The sequence below is a fragment of the Balaenoptera physalus genome (assembly GCF_965194825.1).
Source record: "Balaenoptera physalus genome assembly, chromosome: 2".
Taxonomy (NCBI): domain Eukaryota; kingdom Metazoa; phylum Chordata; class Mammalia; order Artiodactyla; family Balaenopteridae; genus Balaenoptera; species Balaenoptera physalus.
In genome coordinates this window covers 43,906,798-43,918,878 of record NC_138883.1, presented here as the reverse complement: position 1 = coordinate 43,918,878, position 12,081 = coordinate 43,906,798, and the positions used below count along the sequence as shown (strand labels likewise).

General features: G+C 33.3%; 1 protein-coding gene across 2 annotated transcripts in view; it reads right to left on the bottom strand.

Moving 5' to 3' along the window:
* Positions 1-12,081, bottom strand: part of EXOC5 (exocyst complex component 5) — a 56,971-nt gene that overhangs the window by 20,145 nt on the left and 24,745 nt on the right. For both annotated transcript variants that reach the window (XR_014260780.1, XM_082450399.1), the window contains exons 6-12: positions 11,953-11,981; positions 8,497-8,606; positions 7,938-7,982; positions 7,689-7,829; positions 6,609-6,691; positions 5,082-5,291; positions 3,626-3,773 (exon numbers count right to left, since the gene is read on the bottom strand). Coding sequence is in view for 1 of the 2 variants with exons in the window: in XM_082450399.1 (XP_082306525.1) it covers positions 3,626-3,773; positions 5,082-5,291; positions 6,609-6,691; positions 7,689-7,829; positions 7,938-7,982; positions 8,497-8,606; positions 11,953-11,981 (766 nt within the window). In the remaining variant the exon portion in view is untranslated. The remainder of the gene's footprint in view (positions 1-3,625; positions 3,774-5,081; positions 5,292-6,608; positions 6,692-7,688; positions 7,830-7,937; positions 7,983-8,496; positions 8,607-11,952; positions 11,982-12,081) is intronic.

The window sequence follows — 12,081 nt, the reverse complement described above, 5'->3', positions numbered from 1 at the left end:
GAAATAAGTCATACAGAAAAAGACAAATACTGTATGATATCACTTATATGTGGAATCTAAAAAAATGCAACAAACTAGTGAATACAACAAAAAATAAGCAGACTCACAGATGCAGAGAACAAACTAGTGGTTACAGAGCAGGTGGGCAGGGGGCAATGTAAGGGTTGGGGAGTGGCAGGTAGAAACCACTGGGTGTAAGATAGGCTCAAGGTATTGTACAATGTGGGGAATATAGCCAATATTTTGTAATAACTGTAAATGGAAAGTAAACTTTCAAAACTGTTGAAAAATTAAAAAAAAAATTTTTTTTAAAAAGAAAGAAAACTTAAAGGAAACAAAAAAAAAGAAAATATAAGAGGAAATCTTTGTGACCTTAGGTTAGGCAAAGATTCCTTAAATATGATACCAAAAATACCTTCAATAACAGAAAAGCGTTAAATTGGATATCATCAAAATTAATAACTTCTATTCTTTGAAATACTCTTTAGATATGAAAAAGACAAGCCACAGACTGAAAGAAAACATTTGTAAATCATATATCGAATAAATGAATTTTAACCAGATATACAACTGTCAAAAAATAAGAAAACAGACAACCCAATTTTAAAAAACGTACGCAAAATACACCAAATAATATACATGAATGGCAAATAAATGCAAGAAAAGATGCTCATCTTTAGTCATTAGGAAAATGCAAACTAAAACCATAATAAGGTATCATTACATACCTTATTAGACTCTAAAATAAAGACTGATCATACCAAATGTTGGAAATCATGTGGAACAAATGCAACTCTCTCATATACTGCTGGTAAGAATGTCACATGAAACAACTTTGAAAAACAGTTTGGCAGTTTCGTAAAAAGAATTACCATATCACACCATATAGCTACTCAGGAGAAATGAAAGCACATGTCTGCATAAAGACATATGCATGAATATTCATAGCAACTTCATTTGTAATAGTCAAACAATGGAGCCAATCTAAACTGCCATCAATAGGTAAATGGATAAACAAATTGTGGCGTACTCATTAAATAAAATATTACTCAGCAATAAAAGAACATACTAATTAATACACACAACAACATGAATGAATTTCAAAACATTTATGCTGAGTTAAAGAATCCAGAAACACATGTATACAGTATAATACACTATAATCCCATTTATTAAAAATTCTAGAAAATTAATCAACTTCTTGAAAATTCCTATTTAGCTTTCAAGACTCAGTCCTGAAGCATCCCCTTCTTTTTGAAAACTAATCTACAGTGAAGCAGATCAGCAGTTGCCCAAGGACAGAAATGGAGGCGAAAGGGAGATTTTAAAAGGGCAGAAGGAAACTTTTGGAGGTGATGGATCTGTTCATTATCTTGACTGCATTATAGTTTCACAAATGTACACATAATTTACCAAAGTTATCAAATTGTACAGTTCAAATACATGCAGTTTATTGAAGGTCAATTATATCTCAAAGTTACTAAGTTTTTTAAAAAGAAAGGAAAAAAACACCAATCTGCTCATTACACTGCCCTTTTTAATATCCTTTAAAGTTTCCATCATCACTTAACACGGTCAAGTCCAAACTTCTAAGTATGGTATACAAAGAGTTTTTGTCTACATTTTCAACCTCCTGACTTATTACTCTCCCCACATCCTTTTTTAGTTCAAGCATTTCATACTGCATGATTGATATTTGTATATGTCTTTGTGCACGTAATTTTCTCTATTCCTGAAACAGCTTGCCAGAATCATCCTCTTGAAGATATCCTATTTAGCTTTCAAGATCCAGACCTCAAATGTCTCCTCCTTTTTGAAATCTTTCCTGATACTCTTTCTCAATTCCTTAACCAGGCAGAGCTGGTTGTTTCCTCTTTGGTTCCAGCAGTGTTTACCTACCTTGCACTAATTCTTTTTATGTCTACCTCTTTTCTCCACACTAATCAAAAGTAATGTAAATGTCTTGTATTTATAACCTCAATGCCTAACATGGCAGATGGTACAAAGTAAACACAAAATAATGTTTGTTGGATCAGACTGCAATGAATTAAACTGATTTTCAATCTCATGACTCTCCAGACAGAAGGTCATGATTTAGACCTAGTTGCTGTGATTCAAATAAATATGTTGACAGCTTCATGTTTGATGATCCGATGCTTTAGAAACATTTTAATGTATTTCCAGTATTCAGAAAAGTACAGATATTACTGTACCAAATATACCCATCACCTACCCAGATGTGTCATATCTTAACATTTCTCCAAATGTACTTCAGATTTTCTTCCTTTTGGGGGGCAGGAGTTGTCCAACATTATACATATAGATAACGTCCCTTGGGTATTCCTCCCAAGGCAACCACTACTCTGAAGTTGTTTATCACACCCATGCTTGTGTATGCTCCTTAATAATATAAAGTATTGTTTTACTTTTTAAAATTTTATGTTGTGGTATACTGAATATATCTTTTCCCCATTTTGCTCTTTTCACTAAACATTGCATTTTTGAGATTTATTCATGCTGATGATACATGTAACTCTAGTTTAGTCATTTAAATTGGTATATAGTTTTCTAGTATATGAACAATGTCAGTTTATCAATTCTCTTTATGGCACACTTTGTTTGTTTCTAATTTTTCACCATGACAAACAACATAGCTTATGATGTTAGACATGTCATGTGCACCTACAAATTTCTCTAAGGAAATAACAAACTACTCTCCAAAGTATACCAATTTTTACTTCCATTGGCAGTGTATGAGAACTTCTATTGCTCCACACCCTTACCAATACTTAGTATCAACAGACTTCTTAATTTTTGCCAACCTATTGAGAATGACATAGTATTTTCCATTTTAAGTTTCATTTCCCCACTAGTGAGACTGAATATCTTATTGATAATTTATATTTTCTGTATTTATGTGTAGCCTTTGACTTGTTTTCTATTGAGTTATATGTATAATTTATATTGATTTACTATCTATCAATATAAGTATATAGATGATATACATCAATACAAATAAAAAATTAAGACTGCTTCAACTCTCAACTTCATACTTAAGAAGTATATACCTCAGTTTCTTCCTCTGTAAAACAGGAATAATAACCACACAGAAATGTTACAATGATTAAGTGAGTTAATAACATACCCTAAAGTGCTTGGAATAGTGCCTGGAACATAGTATGTGGTATACAATTATTAACCACTACTATTTGTTTTATAAATCTTCTGTTAGTAATATTGGTTACAAATACCTTCTCAGAGGCTGTGACTTATCTGTTACTTTGTTAAAGTATGTTTGTGGAAGAAATTCTAAATTTTAATGGAGTCAACTTTTCCTTTCCTTTGATATCTGTGTTCTTAAACATCCTTCTCTCCCTAATACTCTATTTCTTTATAAGATAGGTCTAACTTTCCCTTTCATATCTTGCTTTAATATCTCACTAAAGAAAATTTGATACGCTCAACTTTAAAATTATGTTAAAATATACTTCTAAATAATTTAAAAATAATTCTGTTCCCCAAGCAAAAATCCTATTTTTTATTACAATAAACAATTGTTCCTAACCAGAGAAAAATTAAAATACACAACTATATACAAATAAAATAAATCTACAATTACTCTTACCCTATGACATCTTTCAAAGGCTTGCTTGGTTTCTTGTAAAAGATTAACCACCACTTCTTGGGATAGGAAAGTCTCTCCATGAGTATCGATACTTGGCCCCAGTGGTAAGTTGGTACGCTGTCTAATTCTCTCTTTCAAATCTTGAATACTAGTGCATAATACCAACAAATGAAAAAAGAACACTACTATACATAGATTTCAATTTCAAATACTCTCAAACTTAGTATACATGAACTAAGAAAAAGAAAGAAGAAGAAACAAGGACCAACAGCCAGGAGACCTAAAACTTCTAATTTCAGTAAGTAGTTCTGTAAAGTGAAGCAAGCATTAATCTCTAAACAGAAGACGTTCGTCTGAAAAATGAGTAGATTTGGAGTTATTATCTCTAAAGTCTCTTTCAACTCTACAATTCTGACTCAGTAGCCCGAAACTCCTTGTCTGGTTTCCTTAGGAAGTGGGCTTTTCCAAATAAGTTAATATTCCAGATAACTAAATGGTCCTGCTTAAAACAAACTTTAAAATTTTAAAGATTTTTAAACACATTAACCATTTAAACATATTGTACATTTCATTATTATTAAACATAATTTAGCTTTTCTCAATGACTGAGGGTCATTAAGAACATTTATTACATGAGAGTATCTTTAGAAAATTACATTTTTTTTGGTCCTAGAATATACAGCTCCAGACTGTGAACTAATTTTTCAAAAAATTCTTATGATTGTTTTTTAGTTTTTCTCTTTTACTTGCTACTGCCTTTCAGATGTCACTTCTTATTGCTAATTATAATCTCTCCATGATCATTATTTAATATATGACAAACTGGGAAACAAGAAAATGATTTGGGTGTGCATTATGTGAACTGTCAACTCTGATTATATGGCTCCACAGAGGTCATTCTGATTCATCCTAAAATCAACTCAATTCCAGATAGTTGAGATCTAGATAACTGAGTTGCCACCAATTCTTACAGCAAATAATTTAATTTTATTCTAGTAGGTAAGTACATTCACGTTTTAATGTATTACTTAAATAATTTTATGCCCAAGTCATGAAAAAGCTCAGGGTACAAAACTGTGAACTATCTGCATTTTTCTTTTTAACCACACCTGCAATAGCAGCAATAAAACAATGTGCTTCCTAGTTAATAACCTGGAATAATTTACTCAGTCTAAAAAAAGGAAGGAAGGAAGGCAGGCAGGAAGGGAGCGAGGGAGGGAGGGAGGGAGGAACTCTTTATGGTACTAGTATTCTGCTTTACATTTTAATAATGTTATGTGGGAACATTTCAACATGTGGCTCGAGAGAAAGGATTTGATGAATGGTGTAAACAAACTGTATTAAAAAAATTCTTCACAGAAAATTCTAACGACTATCAATATTTCACAAGTTTGTCCAAATATAATAGCTTTTAGTATCTTTAGTTTTAACTATAACATTTAACAAAAACACTTACCCTCCTGTGCCAATGGATCTCTTTTGATGGTTTTTTGAATCATAATAGCGCTGCAGGATCATAGCACTTCTGCTTTTCAAATATCCAGTCTCCACTTCAATATAGTTCTCCAAATAGGAAATGAAAATGGACTTGATAAGCTTAGACAAGAAAGTCTGTTTATCAGTACCTAAGTTAAACTCCATCAACTTGCTGGAAAGATTTGTGGTTCTTTTCATGCAAAAGGGAGAGAAAAGATTAATGTATATTTTAGGTATAGTAACAATATTTAAGAAATACATATTTTTATAACGTGACTTTTTAATAACTTATGTTACACCACCATTTCTTAAACCCTGGGAAGTTACTTAGGATGCAGACAGCAACTGTATAGGGTTATATATATTAAGTAGAATGAATATTACAAACAACATCGTGGTTTTGAAAACTACCATAAACTCCTAGAGATGACTCAGGAGAGGAAACTGAGGCAACCAACCAGACTAGAAATGGCAACAGTGGCAGAATGGCTTCAAGTATGCCATTCATGACATGGTACACAAGTCAAAATACTGAGAAGTCTATGCGCTGTTCATTCTCTTCAGTCTTTGTCCGTGGACTTTCCTCTAATTTTCTGTTTCTCACTGTTCAAGATAGGCTCACAATAGTGCTGTTGTTGAGATGGACTTCCTGATTATAGTTACTTTTGAAAACCCTCTTCTCAAAGCGATGACAATAAAGGAAAGCAATAGAGTTGGAAAAAAACTCCACATGAAGCTTCTACGAAGTATAACACTGCCATTTACAAAAGCACAAGACAAATTTTCACATCAGACTTAAGTCTGAAATTGTCATATAAGAGTTTGTCACTCTGGGGGCTTCCCTGGTGGCGCAGTGGTTAAGAATCCGCCTGCCAACGCAGGGGACACGCGTTTGAGCCCTGGTCCGGAAAGATCCCACATGCCGCAAAGCAACTAAGCCCATGCACCACAACTACTGAGCCTGCGCTCTAGAGCCCATGCTCCACAAGAGAAGCCACTGCAACGAGAAGCCCGGGCACCACAACAAAGAATAGCCCCCGTTCGCCGCAACTAGAGAAAGCCCGCACGCAGCAACAAAGACCCAACAAAGCCAAAAATAAATAAAAATAAAATAAATAAATTTAAAAAAGAGTTTGTCACTCCCTTTCTCAACTTTTAAAGTTTTAACTGCAGATAAATGTAATTATACTAGTTCTTAAAGAAAAAAGTTAAAGAATAATGAACTAGCTTAAAATTAAAATCAGAAACAAAATTCTCAAGTCTTAAACAAGGTTTTTATATTTCATTAAAGTACATTAATATAAAGCATAATATCCGATTCCTTAAGTTAACATGTTAAGAATGCTGCTCTTGTACAATACTAGTCTATACAGTCAATTATTTAATGCTAAAAGGTATATTGTTATCTGACAAACTGTTATTCAAAAATACCTGAATACTTCCCCATTTTCTATTTGAAAAAAAGAAAATGTGAGATATTACCATTTTCTAATAATTAAAAATATACCTTGTATATAAATCGTAGAGACTTTTGAGATACTGCTCTGCATCAGACTTCCTACATTCTTCTAACTGGTCTTTCACAAAGCTCTAAAAAAAAAGTCAACATTCTGTCAATTAAGTAAATATTAAATTATATAGCCAATTTTTTTTTCTCTAGAATTACTCCACATTCTTGAACTGTTCTGAATTAAAATCCAGTGGAAAAGGCAATGCAGAGAAAAGAGACCAATATAAAAAAAAATAGGTTTTTAATTTTTACTGCTTCTCATATTTACTCATACATCTTATCAGTGTTGGGAATAAGCATTAAGAATCTCAAATACCTTGTCTTTTGAAATCTGCCTATCCTGCCTCATGAAGTACATTGGGAGAAAAAATTAAAAATCCCAAAAAACAAAACCTGAAGCTATATCAATATGGTCAATTCCTTAAAGCAGCTTTTCCAAAACTGCAGTCAAAGTAACACTAGTGCCCTTTGAGACATTACTATAAAATTGGGAAATGCTGTACATTACATCTCCACTTCTAGAGAATCACAATACATATTAGTATCTTTAAAGGCTATTAAAAGTCCTGAATTGTGTTTTAAAGACAACACTTATTTAATGTTGCTCCATCCATTGGTAAACATAGTTTAGGAAATGTTGCCTTAAAGTATAGAGCTATGGAAGCCAAGGTTGTAAATGAAATTCCTGTGTGTTTTCTTTTAATCTTAGTACCATATTATAAAAAATTCTACAGATTGAGCTTGTAATTCTTGTTCAATTTCAAAAATGCCATCTATTGGTCGAGGTAAGAAACCAATAAAAATTAAAACTGAGGCTAACCTACCACAACCTGATACACATGTAATTTCAAACAAATGCTCTGATGACACTGAGTGATGAGCACCTTTTTTCTTGGTGAAGAATAAAACATTTTTTTTTTTAAAAGCATGACACTGTCACTCCTTTCTCCTACACTTAATAAGTGGATTACTATGCCTAAGGATATTACACAAATAAACTAAATTTTAAAAACTTTTAAAACACAGAGGAAAAAAATCACATATTGCCTTAAGTACTTAATCATCGTTTAAAATTACCTGTAGTTTGATTTCAAATACATTTTGAATAAGTTTAGCCAGTACTGTTTCTGGATTACTAAAGATATCTCCAACTTGTTTGTTCACCCGTTGACAGAGTATTGCTGCATCTTCAAATATATCATTTCTCAAGTAAGCACCCTAAACAGCAGAGGAAATTTCATTGAATATATAATTTTAAAATGCTTTTTTAAAACACAAATTAGCATAAAATAAAATAAAATCCAATAAAGTGTACTGTTATGTTACCTCCTGGCACTGCTTTATATAAACATCAACACAATGGGAATAACCCTAGGAAGAAGAAAGAAATACACATCACTGTTGTGGTTCAATTATAACAATAATAACAACAATGTCAATAAAAGAGGTATTATATGTAATAAAGCTATGTCTATGCCTCAATAAATGGCCAACGGTAATAGCTACTCTCTGGTTCCTATATTCCAAACTTAAGGTCAAGCTTTCTGGTTTTTGAATTATTTCATCAAATGTTAGACTGGAAAAAGAAAAATACATTAAACACCCCGAAGGCAGACAATATGATTTTCTATATCAAACTATATAAAAATTCAGTGAAAAAATATTAATAGTATTGAATATAAGATCCTTATTTAAATAATATTAACTACCTAAAATTTAATATCATTTCTGGAGAAAGATACAAATGTACATTCAAATTATTCCAAATAATGAAAATTATCACTGACTCATACAACCAGGGAAAAACAGAGACTATAATACATAGAATTCATATAATCTCCGCACTCTTTAAGACTAATCTGCATTTTAAATTTTTACTATTTACCTTAAAATGGAGTAAAACAGCTGCTACTTCCCTCATTCTGGTGATTTCACCTCTTCTTTGAGCACTGGTAAACTCCTGAATCAGTTGGCATTCTAAATCATGGTATTTACCTAAAAATAGAATGTCATTCAGCTACAATGAGACAAAGTATCCAAGTTATTTATGAGTATATGGTTTCTTTATAAATATAATGACTAGGAATCTAGCTTTCTTTTAAAAGAATTGCAAAAACTATATGAGATTATAGGTAGTGGATCAAAACCTTATAATATACTGTGGTATATAAACCTATATTTTCAAGACCAAAAAATCTTCCCAACTGGTAAAACAGGTGAGCTCCTACAGTGTGACTGCCATTTACCACTGCTATGTAAAAAAGCAGCTGGCTGACAAAATCGTTCTCAATGGTGAAAAACTCAAACCATTTCCTCTAAGATCAGGAACAAGACAAGGTTGTCCACTCTCACCACTATTATTCAACATAGTTTTGGAAGTTTTAGCCACAGCAATCAGAGAAGAAAAAGAAATAAAAGGAATACAAATCAGAAAAGAAGAAGTAAAGCTGTCACTGTTTGCAGATGACATGATACTATACAGAGAATCCTAAAGATGTTACCAGAAAACTACTAGAGCTAATCAATGAATGTGGTAAAGTAGCAGGATACAAAATTAATGCACAGAAATCTCTTGCATTCCTATACACTAATGATGAAAAATCTGAAAGAGAAATTAAGGAAACATCCCCATTTACCAATGCAACAAAAAGAATAAAATACCTAGGAATAAACCTACCTAGGGAGACAAAAGACCTGTATGCAGAAAACTATAAGACACTGATGAAAGAAATTAAAGCTGATACAAACAGCTGGAGAGATATACCATGTTCTAGGACTGGAAGAATCAACATTGTGAAAATGACTATACTACCCAAAGCAATCTACAGATTCAATGCAATCCCTATCAAACTACCACTGGCATTTTTCACAGAACTAGAACAAAAAAATTCACAATTTGTATGGAAACACAAAAGACTCCGAATAGCAAAAGCAATCTTGAGAAAGAAAAATGGAGCTGGAGGAATCAGGCTCCCAGGTTTCAGACTATGCCACAAAGCTACAGTAATCAAGACAGTATGGTACTGGCACAAAAAAAGAAATATAGATCAATGGAACAGGATAGAAAGTCGAGAGATAAACCCACACACATATGGTCACCTTATTTTTGATAAAGGAGACAAGAATATACAGTGGAGAAAAGACAGCCTCTTCAATAAGTGGTGATGGGAAAACTGGACAGCTACATGTAAAAGAATGAAATTAGAACACTCCCTAACATCATACACAAAAATAAACTCAAAATGGATTAAAGACCTAAATGTAAGGCCAGACACTATCAAACTCTTAGAGGAAAACATAGGCAGAACACTCTATGACATAACTCACAGCAAGATCCTTTTTGACCCACCTCCTAGAGAAATGGAAATAAAAACACAAATAAAGAAATGGGACCTAATGAAACTTAAAAGCTTTTGCACAGCCAAGGAAACCAGAAGCAAGACAAAAAGACAACCCTCAGAATGGGAGAAAATATTTGCAAATGAAGCAACTGACAAAGGATTAATCTCCTAAATTTACAAGCAGCTCATGCAGCTCAATATCAAGAAAACAAACAACCCAATCCAAAAATGGGCAGAAGACCTAAATCGACATTTCTCCAAAGAAGATATACAGATTGCCAACAAACACATGAAAGGATGCTCAACATCACTAATCATTAGAGAAATACAAATCAAAACTACAATGAGATATCACCTCACACCAGTCAGAATGGCCATCATCAAAAAATCTACAAACAATAAATCCTAGAGAGGGTGTGAAGTAAAGGGAACCCTCTTGCACTGTTGGTGGGAATGTAAATTGATACAGCCACTATGGAGAACAGTATGGAGGTTCCTTAAAAAACTACAAATAGAACTACCATACGACCCAGCAATCCCACTACTGGGCATATACCCTGAGAAAACCATAATTCAAAAAGAGTCATGAACCACAATGTTCACTGCAGCTCTATTTACAATAGCCAGGACATGGAAGCAACCTAAGTGTCCATCGACAGGTGAATGGATAAAGAAGATGTGGCACATATATACAATGGAATATTACTCAGCCATAAAAAGAAAAGAAATTGAGTTATTTGTAGTGAGGTGGATGGACCTAGAGTCGGTCATACAGAGTGAAGTAAGTCTGAAAGAGAAAAACAAATACTGTAAGCTAATACATATCTATGGAATCTAAAAAAAACAAAATGGTTCTGATGAACCTAGGGGCAGGACAGGAATAAAGACACACGCATAGAGAATGGACTTGAGGACATGGGGAGGGGCAAGGGTAAGCTGGGATGAAGTGAGAGAGTAACACTGACATATATACAGTACCAAATGTAAAATAGATAGCTAGTGGGAAGCAGCTGCATAGCACAGGGAGATCAGCTCAGTGCTCTGTTACCACCTAGAGGGGTGGGATAGGGAGGGTGGGAAGGAGACGCAAGAGGGAGGAGATATGGGGATATGTGTATATGTATAGCTGATTCACTTTGTTATAAAGCAGAAACTTAACACACCATTGTAAAGCAATTATACTCCAATAAAGATGTTAAAAAAAGAAAGCAGCTGCCTGGGAAAAACCTTCTGGATGTCATTTGTGATAGCAAGAGACAGGAAAAATCTTAAACCTGAATTTATGGAAAGGGTGAGCAGAGTTATAAAACTCTTTACTAGTGTTCAGATGCCTTTACTACAAACAATGGCAGATTCAATACCAAGGTACACCTTAAGACAACATGTGGTATTTGATTCACTACATTCTTGAGGCTATTACGGTACACTTTTGGGAAAACAGGTGGTCTCTGAACTTCAATGACTTCCCAAAACAGTGACTTAGACTACCACGGGAGCCTGCAAATATAGCAGCCTTTCAAGAAATCCAGAATGATCTGCTTAAAATACAATCCAAAGATCAAGAATCAAGCTATCATGTAAGGAGTTAAATAGGTACTGAAATGGTCATTATGAGCTAGCTTTAAAAAAAGAGAACCTACATTAGAACTGTATGTATGAATACAAAAACAATCCCCAAGATACACTGTTAAATTAAAAACACAAGGTATGGAAGCTATTTGTATAGCATGCCACCAATTATTTTAAAATAAATGTGGACAGCAGAACTAAATTCTACACATTATATACACGATTTATGTCTTATGCTTGTATATCCATAGAATATTCTGGAAGAATACCCAAGAAATTGATCACACTTGTTTCAAGGAAGAGGAATCAAACTCAGGGATGGGGTGGGAGGATGACATTGTTCCCACTCTCTTCTTTTACTATTTTCTTTCTTTTATACAAGTAGTTTGATTACCTATCCAAAACAGTTAAATAAATAGAACCCCACTTACTTGCAATTTTGGATTTAACTTCGGAAAATCTGAAAGATAAAAACCAATGATGAGGTTCATTATTTGTGACAAATGTACCATAGTAATGTAAGATGTTAATAAAAGGGGAAACTGGTTTTGGGGGTACAT